At 45.0% G+C, this 20190-nt stretch overlaps 2 protein-coding genes across 2 annotated transcripts; one reads left to right on the top strand and one right to left on the bottom strand.

Annotated features, from left to right (window-relative positions):
- Positions 1 to 516: 516 nt before the first annotated feature.
- Positions 517 to 8586, top strand: ano10b (anoctamin 10b). The gene is made up of 15 exons (XM_029523107.1): positions 517 to 640; positions 757 to 826; positions 1380 to 1651; positions 2688 to 2861; positions 3402 to 3539; positions 4094 to 4210; positions 4425 to 4541; positions 4741 to 5079; positions 5194 to 5376; positions 5482 to 5537; positions 5621 to 5695; positions 6065 to 6229; positions 6311 to 6502; positions 6578 to 6715; positions 6797 to 8586. The coding sequence occupies exons 3-15, from the start codon at positions 1387 to 1389 to the stop codon at positions 6932 to 6934; spliced, it is 2097 nt and encodes a 698-aa protein (XP_029378967.1). The 5' UTR covers positions 517 to 640; positions 757 to 826; positions 1380 to 1386; the 3' UTR covers positions 6935 to 8586.
- A 200-nt stretch (positions 8587 to 8786) lies between these two features.
- snrkb (SNF related kinase b) lies at positions 8787 to 20094 on the bottom strand. The gene is made up of 5 exons (XM_029523108.1): positions 19895 to 20094; positions 18739 to 19110; positions 18193 to 18587; positions 12339 to 12480; positions 8787 to 11281 (listed from the first exon to the last, which is right to left on the bottom strand). The coding sequence occupies exons 2-5, from the start codon at positions 19041 to 19043 to the stop codon at positions 10360 to 10362; spliced, it is 1764 nt and encodes a 587-aa protein (XP_029378968.1). The 5' UTR covers positions 19044 to 19110; positions 19895 to 20094; the 3' UTR covers positions 8787 to 10359.
- Positions 20095 to 20190: the final 96 nt, after the last annotated feature.

Genomic DNA, 20190 nt, shown 5'->3' with positions numbered 1-20190 from the left:
GTCTTCTTTCTCATAACCAAATACCAGAGATCATTTCTTGATGTGATGTAATAATGGAATTGTATTTGTATACAAATAAAAACAAAAATACAGACATGCGCACACACACACAAAAAGACAAACTAGTTCATCAATTCAAAGTTACTTCCACTTTAATTTGAATGTTTCTATAGATATCTTTCTGTCTACAGAGATCTTCTGATCCTGATCTCCAGTTTAGGAACCAGATCAGACAAGTGACTGATGATTCACAGTGTTATACACATATTGTTATGCTCTTTTTGTCTAGATGTTTTGGCTGTGTCACTGTTCGACACTGGAGTTATCTGTAATTTACACAAAAGTGCTAAAATGTGTTTTTACATCACATGGAGCAGATCGAGATTTTCTGAGGTTCCAAGCTAAATTGTGAATGCTTTTTTTCCGACATGGTGAAGAAGGGCAGTAGGACCCTGAGCTGCTGCAGCAGCAGCAGCAGCAGCAGCAGCAGTGCAGCAGGGAGGAGCCTGTGAAAAAACCAAACAACCCTCCACACCCTGCAGTCTCTGGGAAGTTTCTCTGCATTCCTGCCATATCCACACACACACTCTCATATATGTACATGGACAGACAGCTGGGAGGAACCACACACTGAGGTTGGGTAAGTGTGAGCAGAGACTGTGTGTGTGTGTGTGTGTGTCTGCTGCAGACTTGTTCTCAGTGCAGCTGAACAGATGTCGTCTTCATGTTCCTGTCTGCGTGTGTGTGTTCAATCAGGAGTTTGGAGGGGGTGTGTGGGCCTGCTGTAGCACCAGAGACCAGATCCTCCTCATCAACGGCCTGCCAGGTATTGTATTTCCTGACTCATCCTCCTATTCAACGTGAACGTCTTCCCGTCTGTTTAAGCAGCAACTCAGGAAGTAGTGAGCCACTTTCAGTTTTCTCCCTCCCTCCCTCCGTCAGTCATAAACTGTCGTTCACTTTTTAACGTTTCCTCACTGAGAAGCATGCAGAAGACTGTGAATTAGGCCTGAAACTGCTCACATGCAGATCTGTAATAGAATAGCTGGCAATGAAAATGTAAAAATGAACCCAATAACTGTAAAACTGCACTTATCTATGTAAATGGTGCTTTCTAAAAAGTCTATTGAAGGAATTGAGCTGCTGGTGATTAATGAAACAGGTGGATGACCTCTGACTTCTGGCTTTGTTTCTTTATGACTTCAGGACTTTTAATCCACTCATAAAATGATAATAACAAAATATGGCACTGAACTCAACTGGTTTAATATTTTCAGGTATTTTCTGTCTCTCACTGTAAATGTTTTTTCAGATTTTAGGATTTAATGTATTCGAACCCCAAACAAACAAAAGCACTTTGTGTGTCGGTGTCTCCTCAGGCTCACCATGAGTAAGGCAGGCGGTGGTGAAAGTGGTGAGGGTGGGGGTGCTGGTGGCGGCAGCAGCAGTGAGAAGGCCCAGCAGCAGGAGGATGAAGCTCTGACGGGGAAGGCCCTCAGCGCCGCCGGACCAGGCTGGACCAAGGTCAGCTGCCCCTGCTGTGTGTCGGAGCGGGTGGAGCCGCTGGTCCTGGTGAAGCTGGGAGAAAAGGTTCGTCCCGAGACGAAGAGGTGGATCATCAGACTGATTGGAGCCACGCAGAAAGATGGAGGTAAGCTGCAGGACGTTAGATGGCATTTGTGTTTTTATGCTGCTTGGATATGCAGAGAAATGTAGTAAAACAATTCCATGTAAATGTGACTATCTGAGGGTTACATTACAACCACGACATTAAAATTAACTTTTTTTTTTTTTTGTTTTACTTAGAGGACGGATTTTGCTGCCTTTTCTTTGTCTCCCAAGAAAAAAACTGCGAGATAATTAAATTCTGACCAGTTTTCCCGAACCTCATTTAGGAGAAAGAAGGAATAAAACTAAAAACTAAAATTGAATTAGGACGGGTTTCTGTGGTGTTGTCAGACTCATTTATAAGCCAAATTGTCTGTAGTATCTTCTGTTATCTTAACAGCTGATTATTTCAGACTATTACATTTCAGAGTAGAAAAAAAAGAAAGTTTGAGTTGAGCTGAGATGGAATGAAGGCTGTTTCATCGGGGTCGAGATCAACAAATAGTAAGAATTGCCTAAATCAAATATATATTCTTATAAAAGAGAAGTTCTTCTGGTTTTGGATAAGAGCTGGACGAGACGTTTACTCTCTGCGGGGGAACGAATATTTCCTACAGCAGTCGATCAGTCTGTTTGTCGTCACAGGTGTTTATTTGACATCATGATCGATATCTCAAGGTTTCTGAAAGCACTCAATAATGTTGTTTCACCATAAAAACAGCTAAAATACAACAAATATTTAAGATTCAACTTAGAGAAAAGCCATTTTTTGAGTTTTCTGAATACTGTGAACTTGTGAAAACTGAAACGAAAAGTCCAAGAAGAAGTAAACACAGAAAACAGCCTCCAGCTCAACCTGACAGCAAACAAAGCCGGCTGTTTGTTGAGCACAAATGTGGTCTTTTTTGCACAACGTTGCATCTCTTTCAGATTTTTTAAATATCACAGGAACAAATAAAGATGGACAGAGCTCCTCCTCTCAGTGTCGTCTTTCGTCACTGGATAAAATATCTGCTCCTGAATACTCTGTTTTCAGGCAGGTTTCTATTTCTCTTCTCTTTTGACCCCCCCCCCGCCAGGTGCTGCCCTGCTGGCCCATCCAGGTGAGGACGCCAGCGGTGACATCATCATGGTCTCAGCCCCACGCTGTACGTTACTGCGAGCCGCTGAAGAGTTGGGCCTGTGCAAAGCTTATCACACCGGGGACATGGAGGCCTTCTCCTACAACGACAGAGACAACTTTAAAGACTCAGGTACCCGTGATGAGCACAGCAAGGTCACTAAAGGTCATTTGGCTGCTTTTAGTTTTCTCCTCTTCCTGTTGGGAGGTAAAATTACACATCTTGTCCAGGAGTCTGGCCCGCACACGACTGCTATCATCTCCTCACCACTGAGGTTTTTACACTCAAATAACTTTTCCAGTGAGTGACGATAATCATTTTTGCAGCTCACACAGTCACAGGTCTGTCTTAGTTCAAGACCTGCTGTCGTCTTCTCTAAATCTGGGTGTGGCTGATTTGCCCTCCAGGACCGGCTGGATTCAGTTGAATACCTTTATGTGGAATGCTCCACCCACTCTGTGCTCACCTGCGTGGTCTGGCTTCTCCTGCTGCTCCACCTGACTGAAGATTACTGAATCACATATGTACACCTGACTTCTTTGTTCTCACGCAGCAAATGAGCCAACAAATAAACAAACACTCCCACATTAAATCTCTCCAATGTAACCGATACGTAGAAAACTATATGGAAAGGCTGAGAAATCATTAAGCTTGAAATTATTATCACGGCAGACAACATGGAGGCGTTTCTGACGCTGGCCGAGCGGCAGCACATAGTGAAGCACGAGCTGGACGGTCTGCGGGCGCAGAGAGACGTCAGAATACCCGGCCTGCCCGACAGCTGCACGCTGCAAAACCGAGACAACATCTGTAAGTCTGTGGAACACTTTTATTTTTTTAGCCTCAGGAAAAATCGGCACACAAAGAATATTTGAGTTTTTGCTTGTTGTCAACCGATTCTGGCAAACATTTTCAGAAACAGGCCTTTTGCATCACTTTGGAGCATCAAGCTCCATTTTGTGCGTGTGTGTGTTTGTGCAGTGTATCTGCTCCTTGTTAATTATATTTTTGAGCTTATTTTGTTATTGTTTGCTCATGTCCAAATTATTATCATTATTATTATTATTGATCATTTGTTAGTACTTCTGCAGACAGGATGTTTGTCTTTTTTGTTAGATGGAGAACACAACAGTACCACTCACTGATGTTTTTAATAATTTAGTTTATTAAATGTGTTGTATAAACACATATCGGCGTTTCCATCACCAGCTGTGTGTCCGTCTCCTGCTGACTTCTGCTCTCTCCTCACATTCGCTCCTGAAATGGCTTTACTCAGCATCACTGTCAGTGTTTGTGTTTTATATGTGTATCAGTGTGCGGTTCAGTTTTTTTTTTGTTTTTTTTGTGACTTTGGCTGTTTTCAGGGCAGAAACTCTGCTCAGCTGGAGTGATCCTGGACACGTTCCCGCTGCACAATGCGAATCAGCTGAAGGAACTCAGTGAGGCCTGGTACTCTGGAAATCAGCTGGCTCAGCCACTGGGTGGGTGGGAAGACACACGCACACACACACACACACACACTCCAGCTTGTTTGCACAGGTATGCAGAAAATGCTGCAGATGCGGTCACAGTCCTAGTTATGCTTCCTCTCAAAGAGGAAGTAGAACTCACAATAAGTGGCTGAGCTTGATTTTCTCATCATATATCTGACAGCGGACATTAACACCTAACACGTCTGTCTGCTCATCTTTCCAGACTCAGTCAACGGGTACTTTGGAAGCTCTGTGGCTTTCTACTTCAGCTTCTTGGATTTCTACACCTGGTCTCTACTCCCCCCAGCGATACTGGGCCTGTCCATCACCTATTTCTCAGGCAGGTGACTTTAATGAGATATCTGGCACTGAAAATAATTATTTTATAATTGTAATGGCGTATTATTTTCTAAGATCCTCTGATTTGTTGGATTTTGGTGAATCCACCTTTCTGGATGTACAGATGTTCACACCTCACTCTGCCGTTCGGCTCAGGGGTCCAACCCAAACCTGACTGAGCTTCTTCTTGCCGGTCACAGGTTCGGCTCAGGAGGAGATGGTGGAGTCCGTTTCGTCTGCAAAGCACCCAAATGATGAGGATGACTCTGGACCAGCGGTCAGCGGTCACATGATCCAGGCCATGTTCAGCATGCTCTGGTCCACAGTGTTCATGGAGCTGTGGAAACGTCGGAGCGCCTCCCTGTCGTACCGATGGGGGACCATGCACCTCGCCGAGCGCTTCGCAGAGCCCCGGCCTGGTTTTCACGGCCAACTCGGGGTGAACCCGGTGACCGGTCGGGTGGAGCCCCTTTTTCCTGAATGGCAAAGAGACCTGCGTATGGCGCTGGTGTCAGTCCCAGTGGTGGGGCTCTTTCTAGGTAGGACTTTGCTTTGCTGTCAAAGGTGAAACATATTTTAAAAACATAAAGTGAACATAAAGTGCATAAATCAAATAAAAACACGATGCTGCTCTTCTCGATCTCCCCCTGCAGCGTTGGTGGTTCTGGGTATGACGTGTTTCTACTGGGGAGAGGCCCAGGTCCAGCATCTGCACAAAGACTGGGACTCCATGCTGTCTCAGGTTCTGCTCTACTTGCCCTCAGTGCTTCACATCAGCTACACAAACATGCTGTCGACCGTTTACAGGAAGGTGGCGCTGTCCCTGACCGAATACGGTAAATGAGACGAAAGTGTGTGTCCCTGAGAGAGTGGAAATGATGCAGCTGAAAATACAAATGTACAAAAGAACACAAACTGCAATGCTCACTGTGTCCTTTCAGAAAATCACAGAGAGCAGTCGGCCTTCGAGAAGCATCTCACAGCCAAAGTCCTGGTGGTAAGTTCTTATTGATCAACTGGCTCATGAATGCTAAGCTAAGATGCTAACTGACGTTTCTGTTTTCTGCCCCCCCCCCCCAGTTCACCTTCTTTAACTACTTTGCTGTGCTGTTCCACATTGCCTTCTTCAAGCAGGATGTACCTTTGCTTCGGAAGGTAACTTCTCCTCCGCTTTTACTGCAACAGTCCAACAGGGATAAGACAATATAATGAAAACCAGCGCAGAGGGGTTAAACATGACCTGCTGTTGGGTTTTATTTGACCCAAAAGCTTTCATAGTAATTGCCATTTTTCCTGTTGAGATTTATCACTTTAGGGGTTTTATTTCTATAATCAGCTTATAACTCGGCTTTATTGGCATTTCGCTACAATAGGTGTAGTTTTGTAGCTAAAATGAAACTGTTGGCAGCAAACCAGGCTAAATGTATAAGCCCCTTCAGAAGGAGAAAGAAGTCTGGAAATCAAATAAAAAGACTTCCTGAGCTACGACTAATTCACGTATTCTCTTCCTCCATCTGTCCCAAGCGTCTGGCGTCTTTGCTGATCGTGACCCAGCTGGTGAACCAGGTGACGGAGGTGGTCATCCCCTTCCTGGTGGACCGTTTCATCAGCGGCCCGCAGAGGAGGGAGAGTGAAGACGACCCCCAGGAGGACAAATTCAGGAACCAGATCACCCTCCCTGCTTTCCCGGTGTGTTTTCAGGTTTCAGATATCCTCAGAACTGCAGCTTCCACTGTTGAGGTCAATAACAGGCTTCTTGTCTTCCTGCAGGGCCTGTTTGCAGAGTACATCGAGCTCCTGGTGCAGTTTGGGTATTTGAGTCTTTTCTCCTGTGTTTATCCTCTGACGGCGGTGCTGCTGCTCATCAACAACCTAACTGAGATCCGCTCTGATGCCTATAAGATCTGCAAACTCTTCCGCAAACCCTTCTCCGCTCCCGTGGCCAACATGGGCGTGTGGCAGGTCGGCACGACAGAAAGTGACGAGACGCGGCCGGTCTCATGAATGGACCCCTCATGCCATTGTCTCGTGTTTCAGATTGCGTTCGAAGTCCTGAGCTTCGTCTCCGTTGTGTCCAACTGCTGGCTGCTGCTGCTGTCGCCACGGTTACAGGAGATCTGTCGGGAGGGTGGGATGAGCAGCACGAATATGCTGATGTTGGCTGTTTTGGTGGAGGTAAGATGGAGGATGGAGAGATCCATGAAACAAAAGCAGCGTGTCTGTCTCATCCTAACACTTTCACCGCTGTTTTCGCAGCACGTGCTCATCCTGATTAAGGTCGTTCTGTCAGTCGTGATCCCCGATGAGCCCGACTGGATCCGGAAAAAGAGAGAGCACATTGAGTACTCGTCCATGCAGGCTCTGAAACAGCAGACCGACCCGGCTGCACTCTGAAGAGAGTCCAGAAAGCGTTTCAAAGTGTCGAGGTGGTGCTTTTATAATGTCGTCTTGTGGCAGGCTGCTACAAATAGAGAATACAGTAGTGCCCCAAAATGTATCCTGCTGAATCCCTGAAGTGTTTCTGCTGTGCTCTCTAACGAACTGGGTGCTTCTGCTGTGTGCACACGTTGATGTGCACCTTCATATTCCGACAGGAAGTGCAATTCAAAAGCAGTTTTACCGATATTACACAGCAGATGTAAAATATTGAAAAGATGAAAGTTGGCTCTTATAAGAGCAGCTACAGTATGAACAGCCAATCTTTGGCCAAGGCTTAACAGGAAAAGGTTTTTAATTCTACCCACAGGGTCAGAAAACAGAGCCATTACTTGACAGCCAGAGTGTTTTTTGCTTCGTGCTACCATCTAGTGATAAGCTACAGCGAGTGTTCAAGATTTAGGACAGTATCATCACTGGAATTATCAGAAGAACCAAAAACCAAACCAACAACTTAAGCATGAAGTTTTAGTTCCGTCTGCTCTCAGCAGCCTTTAAGGAGCAAAAAGACTCATTATATTAAACCTGCCTGACAAAGTTAGCAACTAATGTGATTTACTGCTAAAAAGATGATTTTTATATTCTTCTCCACGACTCAAAATTCCAGGTGAATGCTAATCTCACTGAATATCTGCAAGATTAATAGCAACTGTGTCATTATTGAGTCAGAGCAGCATTTTGTTATTGATTTATACTGTACATTATGAATTAAAGTAATTACCTGTCAGAAGTCATATATTCTTTTCCTAATTGGAGACTTCAGATGAATTTAAATTCACGTAAAGCAAGTTTATCTCCAACAGCACTGCTAATTCTGCTTCCACTGGTGATACTGTCCGTTCCTTCATTTTCCTAAAGTAACTACAGTACCGCTATAGGAACACACTTAATGTAAAACTAAGTAAAATAAACGAGCAATTGTGGGCAAGGTTTAAAATCAGCGTTGATGGGCGAGCAACCAAAGAACTGTCACCTGCTTTGTTGTTAGTAATATATGAGTTTATATATTATTTTTTTATTTGTAGTAGTTAATTTTAACAAATTTTTTAATGTGCCTTTAAATAAGCCTGAGCTCACCGTGCTGCAATAACTGATTCACCTCACATTCACGAGTGTAAATCCACCGTTCGCTCTTTAGCTCTTGTAGTGAATAAGCCGACGAAGCCAGCCGTCCTTTCATCCTTGCTGAACTGTACTGTGTTGTTCGTTATGTAAGTTATTGTTTTCAACAGTTAGTTTTCTCTGCAGCCACCAGGAGACGCTCTGAACTTTTCATTTTTATCAACCTGCAGCTTTTTTCAGTCCCTGGTGGCTGCTCAGAGACTGATTCAGCAAAGATGCAGATGGACGGTGTGACGGCTTCAGATGCAGCTGCAGCTGTGCATTTTCACTCCTGACACTAATCATAAACCTGTGTGCACTTGTGTGTGTGTGTGTGTGTGTGTGTGTGTGTGTGTGTGTGTGTGTGTGTGTGCGCGTGCTGTGAGGGGTTGTGATGAGTCAATGAAGACAGACTTGCAGATAATCTGGTCCCAGGATCAGGATCCCAGGTCCAAAATAGAGGTGACAATATTTGCTAGTTGTGCTGAAATAAACACACAGAAGGTACCTGGTAAGTTGTTTTGTCTTTTTTTTTTTTTTTTTTTTTTTGCAGATTAGTCCCCTTCGTGTTGAGGTTTTGAAACATCCTCTAAAGGTTAATGCATTTATGTGAGAGAGATGATGGCTGAATAAGTCACGAAACGTTGGAGCAATAAGTAGCAGAAAACCTTGTAGCGTTGTGTCGTGTTTGAATAAACACACATCAGTCTTTACGATTTAATCCATTTTAATAAATAGATACAGAAAAATAAGTTCATGGCTCCGCAGAGACGTGGTCCTAATTATAATGCAGGTCAGTAGACACAGACACACTGAGGAGAGACAGGCTGCAATCACGCAGGATCAAATAATGGGATTTCATCCCTCTTATACACAGATTTGATGCTTCCACGGCCGATAAAATGCGAGTAATTAATCAGATTTCACGTCCGCTCCATATATAGGCGAGGACTGTCTGAGTTAAAAATCAAATTTGTCGTCCCCATAAAGCTGCAGTGACTGACTGGAATAGATTCTGTTTACTGAACTGGAAGAGGAAATGTAGCTTATTGTACAGCTTTGGCCTTCTGTTATTCACCACTTCTTTACTCTTCACGTCTGAGGTTGAAAGGAAGGAAAATGCAGTATGCTTGTAAAAATATAAGATAGAAGACACACAGAGGCATTATATGGTCCAATAACACCATGTGGAGGGATTTCCTGGCTTCACCGGAGTGCTTCACTCTTATTTGGTCCAAGTGACCAACAAATCCATCAATCCCAGGACTTTATAGTTGTCCTGTGTGCAATTCATCAGTGGGTTACCTACAGAAATACAAAGTCCTGTCGAATCCAAGACATGGAGGTATATTGTGATAAATAACAGTAACAACATGCGCAAAGTCACATCTCTTCAGAGAACTAATATCTTTGTCATATTATATAAAAAAAAATAAGGAACTTCATTTCTGCACATTCAAAATAAAACTGGTATGATCAAATATTATTCAAATTTTCAATAGAATTCAAAAGTAAGAGCTTCAAATACAATGGAAGACCTGCATCCCGACTAATGATCAATGGTCCTATAAACAGTATCATACAGTGTGTTGGCGTGAACCACGTTATCAATAAGACTTTAGCATAAAGAGGAAAGGAAACCATCATTTCAGTCTTCAGTATATATCATAACAGTCTCAGGCTTTCTTAATAGTAAGAGCTTTAAAACCAACGTGAGAAGCAAGTTGTGCAAATGGAGGAGGAAAGCTAGTTCAACGTTTATTCTAATTCATACACTGTAAAATATGAAATCACAGATCTATTCAGTGCACGTGCTAGAATATTCTGACCTTAAGAGCTTTATTACAGTCAGATAAAATGGCACGGAGGCCACATACAAGAACGAAACCCTTTTTTCTTTTTGAATCACTGTAGGCACAATCTGAGCAAACAAAGCAGGCTGTAGCTTATTCAATAAAAACGGCTGCCGTTTCTTCAGGTCGGACTGTTTCTATAGTCGGTCCTTTACGCAGCAGCTGAATGGATGAGGTTCTATGAAGTCTGACTACTGTGCTGTACACCGCCGTCAGCCTAACACAACGTCGATTACATGAGCACAATAAACCGTGTTAGTGAGGATGAAGCTGTACACTCGCTGAGGGCTTTTTCTTCCCCTCAGCAGGGAGATCGGCGGCTGGCCACTTCACTCGGTCTGCGCTCACCAGGCCGCCACTTGCCGACTGTTCAACAGCTCGTACGTCCCAAGTGGCTGAGCAGCACATCACCCCCGAGGCCGGCTCCTCTTAGAGCACATGGCAGCAGTTGTACTGAGCCAGCGGGAGGATCTTGGGCTTGTTGTGTGTCGGTATGTTGAAGGCCAGAGCTTTCTCGCACAGAGGAAACTGAAAGAGTCTCTCGCGCAGCTTGATGCTGTGCCGTTTTCCCTGCTCCGGCTTCGGAGCGGCCTCTTCCCGGGCTCCTGGTCCGCCGTTCGGTTGTGATCTGTCTGTCACCAGATCCTGCCGTCCGTCCTCTTCTGTTCTTTCTTCTCGGTCGCCGTCTCTTTCTGGCTTTGGAGCCTCTCTGCAGTCCAGGCTGAGTCTGGCGGAGGACTCAGGGACGGAGGGAGGCGGTTTGTTGGTGTTGTTGTTGGGTTCTGTCTCCTTGTCCTTTCCTTCCTCTGCGGTCGTGCTCTCCTGTTGCCCCTGACAACACGGGACGCCCAAAGGTGGGACTTCAGGTGACTGACTGACCGACTTGTCTCCACTGTCTGTTTTCTTCATCTCCATTTCCTCCACCAGCTCCTCAGCTCCTCTCTCTGGTTCTGCTTCTAACAGAGATGCTAAATGTTCTCCCTCTTTCACCACACTGCACTCTTCCTCCTCCTCCTCCTCCTCCTCCTCCTCCTCACAGATCTGCTGTAGTGCAGGAAGGTTCTTGGTAACCGGAGGCTCTTCAGCCGGAGCTGGACGGAGAGTGTAGCTGAGACCGGACTGCCAGGGCCCAGGAAAAGCCTGCTGGGACAGCGGCCTCGCGGCGAGCAAGTCCCCACACTCGGGCATTCCTGAGCGGGGAGAAGTTGGGGAAAGGGCCCCTGAGAGCCAGTGCGGCGGGGCTTCCGGGCTGAGCAGCACGTCATCCAGCCCCTGCAGCCAGTCATGAGCCTCGATCTCCTCAAGGGAGGCCCGGCGAGACGGATCCTTCTGGAGCATCCTGGAGATCAGACTGACGGGGGAAGAAGACAGAGAGATTTATTGTTACTCTTTGGGATCACTGTTTTTACAGAGAGTGACCTGATTTAAAGCTGAACCAGACCAGCGGCACACATCGCAGCAACGAATCCACAAAGTAGTTTTGTTCTGTTCTGCCTTTTTCCTCACGTCAAGCACAGCCTCATGTGACTGAGGTCTGAGTCATATGACGGCTGACGAGCGAAGGGTTAGATGTTGCTGGATGCGCCTGTCGCCTTCTAGCCTCGGCTGCATTAAGAAGTGTATGAAGGTTTTACACATTATCTGCCCACCACACCGACCCTTCTGACAGTTCTTTTATATGTGGTCTCATTTAAAGGAAAAGCTGGTTTTGGTCTATATACGATCCTCACTGACTAAAAACAACGTCAGTCTGTCTTCTGAGGGTGTCTGACTCTCCTTTCCCGCCTCTGGTACTCCGTCCCAAGTTGTCATAAATAATTTCATTTTAAAAAGGCTTTGTAATTTCCTGAAACAGCTGGACGCTCTCAGATTTATTTAAAATACAGTGTGTGCTCATGGTAACAACCCAGTTGTGCTTTTAACAATGGAGAACAGGAATAATAAATATCAGCATTTATATACACAGACAAGACAGGTGTTTACACGACTGTCCTGTCCTGCACGTGCATGTTGGAGGACTGAAGCTGAAGTCAAATGAGGTCTGAGCTGTATTTTGTGTGTCTCTGCCAAGATTAAAATACATTTTGAGCTCAAGGTTGCAGATATTTTTGTATTAATGAAAAGGGCCTGACTGCCAAGAAAATATTCCCTCTATTAGAGGCGGGCTGGAAAAATGTCAGAGACAATTAGGAGAACGAAATTATTCACTGAAACGTATTAATTAGATGGTTTTACAGTCAGTGGCTGTTTAGGGCACTGAGTCTACTCAACAGCAGAAAATCTGAGAGAGGCAGTTTTACGAAATGAAATTGTGCAAAGATAATTAAGTAGAACGGTATAGAACCGATGATCGGAGCTGAGGTCAGACGAGAAGCTTCGTAGTTTCATGTGCGGTGTGTGTGACTCACTCTCTGCAGTCATGGGAAACATGGTCAGGGATGGAGTAACGACAGTCCAGAATCATGACCAGAGTCTCGCTGTCGTTGGTTTCCTGAAAGGGAGGAACTCCGCAGACCAGCATGTACAGGATCACCCCCAGAGACCAGATATCTGGAACACACACACAGAAAATCACCAAAATTAGCCTTAAAATCATCCCAGCACTTTTAATAGCACGAACGATCCCTCAGGTCTTAAATCGCATCGAGATGGGGCGAGCTTCACAGTCAGTGAGAGATATTTAAAAACATTTCTTTTTGCTTTTCAATTGAAAGAAACAAAACAAAGCAACTCACAAATTAGCTGAGAATCTAACTCAGAGAAAATAACAGCGTTGCTCATCAACCCAGCAGCAGATTTCTATCTTCTGCTGCCTGGGACACTGCTAACCCTCCACAGAGAGGTCAGAGGTCAGAGGTTAGCATGAGCTCTGACCTTGTGTTAATACTGTGCTTATTAATTGATTTTCTGTTTCCTCCACTGTAAAAAACACTGATTTCATTGACTATTCCATCTCTGCCTCTGTGATGTGGCTTTAAAGGTTGTAAATATAAAGATTATCGTCATTATTATTAAATATAATGTTATACAAGGTTATTCCTCAGTGAAATGAGTAACAGCCGCACAAAGTGTAGACTGTTGTCACGCGCGCACACACACACACACACACGTCTCGTTGCACTGACAGTGTATTCTTTTCCTGTCCCCTCCCTTTCCTTCCCTTACTCCAACACTGTTTTGTACTCATGCAGACTCAGTGAGAGGAGGACCATGTGAACAGACCAGAACCAGGAGAGAACAGGGAGGCTGCTTCAAGGAAACACACACACACACACACACACACACACACACACACACAGGAAAGGGAGCTGAGGGCTGAAGGCCATAACAAACAGAGGGCTTGTTGTGGTGCTGTGCTATTCTGAGAATGATCTTGCTCTTCCTTCTTCTGTCTCTACTTGTGTGTCTACCAAACACTGAAAATAAGAACACTGCACGCTCTGTTCGGATTGTGTGTCCATGTAGCAACAGAGATACTACAGATTGTGTGTCTAATAAAATGCTGCCATTGCTAATATCACATCTGATTCAAGAGCTCGTTAGAGCACAATTGCACTGAACAATGATTGATTGTTTAATCTTAAACGAAAACATGTTGCTGGTCTGATCTGGTAAATTTCCATAAACCATCACATTTATTCCATGCAAGTTGTGTATCTGAAATATCTCTACAACTGTTGAGTATATTGATGAAGAAGTTTGAACTGACTGACCGAGCGAAACATCTAAACATCTACTAAAACGCACTAAATGCCCGCACCACTCCCATCAGCCCCGGCTGCACTCTCTCGTTAAGTGCTCATTAGCAAATGTTAGCATGCTAGCATTTGAACATAGTGAAAATCAAACCCATTTCAATTCATTGACTTGCCGCTCAGTTGAGAACATTTTGAATATTATGTGCAAGCATCAATGACAGATCAGACCATCAGAGATCTGTTCATCATTTGAGTTCCATGAGCAATAATATACAACTGTATCAGCAAAAATCCTCTGCTTTAAATGGACTTTCTATTATGTCCTAAACAGATCGGATATTTGTCTCTGGACCTGGACACTGGAACACTGGACCTCGACTCTCACATGTACCAGTCCCAAGTGTGATTCATTCATCCATTGTCCCACATTATGCTCATGGACGTCCAAACAACAGCCCTCAGTCCTCACCATACAATGTACACACACACACACACACACACACACACACACACACACACACATTACTTCAGTCTGGAGCAGCGTTATGTAAGAGGGAGGAGAGGCCACGGACTGCTGGGAGTGTACTTTTCTCTGCTCTCTGGGGAATGTCACACTTTCTCATCACACATTAGTGTTCTGCTGACGGTACAAATGTAGATACTCACATGCACATAGACACACACTGTATAAATAAAGCCATTAATACTTGGGCTGAATCTAAAGTTGAAAAGTTTGACTCTAAAAAGGCTGAGCTGCAGGATTTAGCTTTTTTTGGAGTTCAACACAGTCCTACCAAGAGGATATGGGTTAATGATCTGTTTCTGTTTCCTTTGTAGCATGTACTTCATGACAGATGCGTCATAAAGGTCAACAATGCGTCCCTGTTTCCAAAAGGTCTTCCAAGTTCAGAGAAAACATGCAGCCCTGCTGAACACTGTTGGCGGACAAACCTAGAATATCCCAGCATCCATCACACAGGGATGGCTTCTCAAATTTCCTCTGGGGATTAATAAAGTTTTTCTGTTTCTGACACCCACGTCATGAGTCCCTGACTAACGCTGCTCTGAAGTAATAATCCTTATAAGGCTTTATCATACACACAAAGGGCCATTTTTAACTCATACAGGCTTCGTCATTCACTTTAAAAGACTTTGTGTAGTCGTGACTGTTCACAGTCATTCAGATGGAAATCACCCTCCAATCTGCCTCATGCTGCATTATTTTCTTTGGGAATTAGCTGTTACATGAAATTTTGCAGAATTAAAAGTGCCTCTTGAAGAATTTAGTCTTTCAGTGTCACAAAGTATAAAGTATGAAGTTGTTTGGTCCAGCGGAGCTTTAATCTTCGGTGTGAACTGAGCTCTGAAGGAATACATTTTCAATGATGCTGGAGTTTACTGCCGACATCTTTCAAATGCTACACCCCGTGTTAATAATTCAGTCCAAGCAAGAGATGATTCATTATTTGTTTTTGTTTGCTTTTACGGCCTTGACTTGAGCCATGACAAGTAAACTGATCATTGTGTGTAGAAATGGCAGAATTCCAGTTTAATCATCACTCAGTAAGACGTGCTTACGCACAAAAGACTTTATTTATGATTTTCGCAGTTTTTATCCCAGAGCGCTGCATCTGGTTTTGGATTTTGTCACTGAGATATGATTTATTCTTGTTAGTGTTGTAATTTTCATCATAGTTAAGGGTGAGATGATTTTATCTGGGCTTTCCAAGCTCTGGAAAAGTCTTCTTTTTTTCCATTTAAACAAAAGCTCAGCCCCCATGTTGGTGTGAAAACACTGACAAAGGGGTTTTGTTTGGAAAACCTATGGCTCTGCAGCTAGTCCTTGATCTAAAATGGGATCTTTCTGGGAGCTGCAGGCTGTTCGTGTTGGCAAACAAGCACAAAATGCACTCTGGAGCAGAGAAATGAGTGCTGTAGGTGATTTGGTGGCCAGCCATAGAAGGCCATTATTCTAAATGAAACTTTTGGTTGAGGTTCGAGACAACACACGTCAGAGAGCTCTAACTCAACTTGACCTCAGACGTCATTAATGTGCTGGACTTCTTTTCACTCAAATATGTGCAGCTGACATGCACAGAAACTTTACAATGTCTGTCAAAAGCACAACTTCCTGCACAGAACGGAGCATCGAGTTCAGCCTTTCCTCCTTCACATCTGCCATTTTCTACAACTTTTTGTTACCCGTTAGCTGGATAACGTGCTGCAGCAGTGATGCTAATATTACCACTGAACTGTAAAGCCCACAAACGTATGTACACAGTAACGGGTACATGTTATGTAACTGTTTGCAGTGTTTATCTTTGTCAAAGGCCGTGTGGACCTGCCTGTCCCTTCTCTGCATCATATGACTATCATCAAACACACAGACACACAGTGTCCTCAAACAAAACACACACACACAGCATATGCTAAGACTCCCAGACTTAGAGAAACCAGAGTGAATTAAAGAGCAGTCTGCTTTTAAATGAGCCAGAAATATCAAAGTGGCACACAGAGCAGTCTGTGTGAATGTGTGTGTGTGTGTGTGTGTGTGTGTGTGTTTTGTGCAGAGATGGTTTTATGAGTCACCTTACTAAGCTAAGATAACCAAGGGCTGTGCAGCTCAGGATTAACACACAAACACAAGCACACTTACACATATAGACGCATCTAGATTTGTGGGTGGGTGTGTGTGTGTGTGTGTGTGTGTGTGTGTGTGGGTGATGGATGTGCACATTTCTATGAAAGTGATGATATAATCTTAATGTCCACAGGTTGAGTCCTGTTAGTGTGAAATAGAACAGAGAAGTACACAGAAAAAATCATAACTCATACGAATAGATTCAAGTGGACACCCTTCATACGGACAGATTTAGAAACAGGAAGTAACGTGCAAAAATAGGAACTAATGCCACTCATAAGTCATGTAGAACTTATGGATGCATGTGAGCAGCGTTTCCTCAGGGCCACTCCTGTTTTCAACTGGTCTGAGAGGGAACCGTCCCACAGAGGCCGTTCTACACAGAAGCTGCACCCAAAAGGCAGAACCCGTTCAAACTAAAACAAGAGCTGCGGACGTCCATCCACAAAAGCAGCACACTGGTTCACAGCTGGGATGCATTCGTAGCCACGAGAATAAAGAGCATCCGTACCCTGCCAAAATTCAGCTGAATCAGTCCAGCTTAGCAGATAAAATCACCAACCCCCCCGCCCCCCACACACACACACACACACACACAGCCCAGGAGACATGAGACCAAATCCCTCAGCTTCCACTCTGATTCTATAACATCAAATCCCACAATTTATCTGTCGGATCATTCCCAGCAGAACAGACCAACCTCCCTAAACAGTGAGACATGATACTTTCTCTGCTATCTGCTTTCATTGTTTTCTCTCACTTACACACACATACACACTCTCACAAACACACAGATATACAAATGCTTGCTACGCAGTGTGAGAGCCCAGTAGTGAGCTGCAGTGTTTGGTTCTACTGCAGAACGTGCCCACTTGGCTCATGACTGACTGGCTTGTAGAGACTGACCCAGATTCACACACTGATCCTATACACACATTCGCATACATACACACACATGCACACATATTACACGTACACAAAGGGGCACAAACAGACACAGACAAGGACATACAGACACTGTGATAGGATAAATTACAGAGGAATACACGCACAGGGTCAAAGGGACAAATATGGCCACTCACACAGTCCACACACAAGAGCTTAAGTGATGAATCTGCACACACACACACACACACGTACAAATGATAAAACCTTCCAGCTGAATTTGGCACACCGACAATTTCTCGTGTTTTACAGTTTGTTGGTCAAATGTGATCGCAAATCTTGGTTTCAAAAATGTTTCTTGGAGTTAGAAACAGTAGAGGACAAAAGGATCTTCCTATCTTACTTCCTGTGCTGATCACGTCTTGATCAAAAGCTCCTGAACAGCAGCTAAATGGACTTCGCCGTAATGTTCTGTCAACTGTTATTTCTGCAGTCAAGCGCGAACTTGAAAACCCGACAAAGGACAGGATGATTATCAACACCTACTGTTCCACGATAACTTAACTAAAAAGTGGATTTTGTCACTTGAGGCCAAAGACTTTGATTTAGAGATTTCACATGTTGGCATTTAACTTCAAGTTACGATGGTTATGATTTGAATGTGTGGCCATGAGTTTTGCCAACAAGAGGAAACCAAATGGGTGTGACTCAAAGATAACGTGTACTTCCTTATCTGGACTAATAGTCCCTGACCTCAGCCAGTGACCTCTCAAACGGAGCCATGTCTGCTGGTGATCCCTCATCACCAGTCAGACCGTTTGTTTTATCTTAATCATTTTTCCCCTCCTAGCTAAATCTGTCCAGTAATTCAGAAAAAAAAAAAGCCTCCAGGTTTAAAGGAAATTTTTAAATTAACATCATTTGTATGTATTTGCACTTTTACCATGTGGTGGTCACAACCCCCCCATTCAGGAAAACACCAATCTGATCCAGTAGCTCAACTTCAACATGCAAAAAAAGGTTTCCTCTGTTGCTCACCCACAGCTGGAGCATCGTACTCTTCTCCCAGCAGAATCTCTGGAGCGGAGTAGGCCAGCGACCCGCAGCTGGTGGCCAACATCATCCCCGGTTGGAATAAATTGCTGAACCCAAAGTCCGTCAGCTTCACCGCCCCCTCCTGCGGAAAGAACACCACGTTCTCCGGCTTCAAGTCCCGGTGCACCACATGGAGCTGGTGGCAGTACGCAACCGCACGCACGATCTGGGCGAAATGACGTTTGGCGATGGCCTCAGCCACGCCTCCCTCGTGGCGGAGGATGTAGTCGTACAGGTCGCCCCCCTCGGCCAGCTCCATGACCAGGTAGAGGGTGGTGGGAGTGTCGATGACCTCGTAGAGGCGAACCACGTTGGGATGCTGCACCAGCCTCATGCACCTGAAAATAACCACGAAAATGTGATTATCACAGTGACCCAGCAACTTTAGAATTTAAGATGGAAAGAGTTACACTCATTTGAGATGCCTTAAATTTAACAAAGGAACTTTGTTATCTTTCCTTTTGAACTTTTAACTCTTTTTTTCTGTACCTCACTTCCTGCAGGAGGTGGCTCGTCGCCATCACATCGAGCTTCGTCTTGTCAATCATCTTTACCGCCACAAGCTGGCCAGTGCTGACGTGCTGAGCCAGCTTGACCACCGCAAAGTGGCCTCTGCCCAACGTCCGACCCAGATGGTACAGCCCGCTGAGATCAGAGCGGCCCGGGCTGCACCGGGGGTCCATGTGTTCATCCTGGGCTGCGATTATCTCTCCGGAGGAGTCCATGTTTGAAACAAAGATGGGCTTCGGAGTAGATGATTGGACCGGAGAGCTTTGTGGGTCTGAGTGGAACATAAATGGTATCAAAGGAAAGAGGAGATGGATAATAGTTCTGTCACGGCGTCAAAGTGTGAGGAATCGCCTGGCGGGACAAAGAGAAGACAACACAATGAGACAAAAATGAGTGGGTTGATGGTTTTGGTCTCTGGCCCGGGGGGAAAGGGTGCTTAGGGTGAGGTCAGCTGCTGCTAATGCCTCATCCCCTCAGGCACAAAGAGCAGCAACAGATCGATGCTTCACGTTTATCAGACAGAGAAGACAGAGCAAGTTCAAATTAAGCATTGAAGACTGGATTACAAACGCCAGCGATTATGGTGCAGTGAGAACAGCGAAAGGGGAAAATGTTATTTTGTTGCCCGTGATGTTGAAGGACCTGTTTGTCTCCATCTCAAATAACACCCATCCAGCACAAAGATTGGCACGACAAATCAATACTGTAACAGGAAACCATAATGTGTGTGTGTGTGTGTGTGTGTGTGTGTGCCATTAGTTCTGCTAAGAGGGTCAGAAGGTGTCATTAGACCTGATGATGTCATCATCAGATCTTCCTCAGAGTAACTAGTTGCCATCATCATCATCATCATCATCACCATGGTCCTCATGAGTTATCACAGTCAGCTTCATTGTTGTTTCCTTTATTTATTTACACTGACTGACTTCACTGACACCATGTCAGCCCCTTTACACCGTCAGGCCCCACCGACTTTTCGTCAATTATTATTATTTATTCGCAGTTTTTACTAACATCGTAAAAACACTGCGGCTCCTGCACTTGTGTGTTCGGCTGTTCAACACTTGGCCTCAACTGCAGTCCCGAGTTGGTACACACGCTGAACAACAACAACAACAACAACAACACAACTTACCTTTGTTACTGTGTGAGGTACACACACGTCCCGTCGTCCTGTTCCTCCGGCTCCTCCGGCCGGGCCCCCCGGTCCCTCCGGGTGTCAGGGCGGACTCCGGACCCCCCGGTCCGCCTCAGCAGGTCCTCCATCCTCCCCGGACTCCGCTCATGTCGGCTCCGCTTCGCTTCTTCTCCGGAGTCTGGAGCCGTGCGGCCGCGCGCCCGCTCCGCAGAGACACACGTGAGGCAGGACGGGCCCGCGCGCGTCCGGAGCCAGCTTCCCTTCTGACGTCACTGCATTCCGGCTCGCTCCCG

The sequence above is a fragment of the Echeneis naucrates genome, chromosome 16 (assembly GCF_900963305.1).
Source record: "Echeneis naucrates chromosome 16, fEcheNa1.1, whole genome shotgun sequence".
Lineage (NCBI taxonomy): Eukaryota > Metazoa > Chordata > Actinopteri > Carangiformes > Echeneidae > Echeneis > Echeneis naucrates.
Note: the sequence above shows the minus strand (reverse complement) of the source record. Positions and strands in the feature narration are given on the sequence as shown.

What these genes read in the sequence shown, in the direction of transcription:
- snrkb (XM_029523108.1), bottom strand. Translation starts at nt 19,043, where the DNA reads ATGTTCCACTCAGACCCACAAAGCTCTCCGGTCCAATCATCTACTCCG. An exon ending in CACCTCCTGCAGGAAGTGAG is followed by an intron (nt 18,588 to 18,738) that starts GTACAGAAAAAA and finishes GGTTATTTTCAG; the next exon opens with GTGCATGAGGCTGGTGCAGC. An exon ending in GTACGATGCTCCAGCTGTGG is followed by an intron (nt 12,481 to 18,192) that starts GTGAGCAACAGA and finishes TGTGTGTTCCAG; the next exon opens with ATATCTGGTCTCTGGGGGTG.
- ano10b (XM_029523107.1), top strand. Translation starts at nt 1,387, where the DNA reads ATGAGTAAGGCAGGCGGTGGTGAAAGTGGTGAGGGTGGGGGTGCTGGT. An exon ending in AGTGGTGGGGCTCTTTCTAG is followed by an intron (nt 5,080 to 5,193) that starts GTAGGACTTTGC and finishes CTCCCCCTGCAG; the next exon opens with CGTTGGTGGTTCTGGGTATG. An exon ending in ATGTACCTTTGCTTCGGAAG is followed by an intron (nt 5,696 to 6,064) that starts GTAACTTCTCCT and finishes ATCTGTCCCAAG; the next exon opens with CGTCTGGCGTCTTTGCTGAT.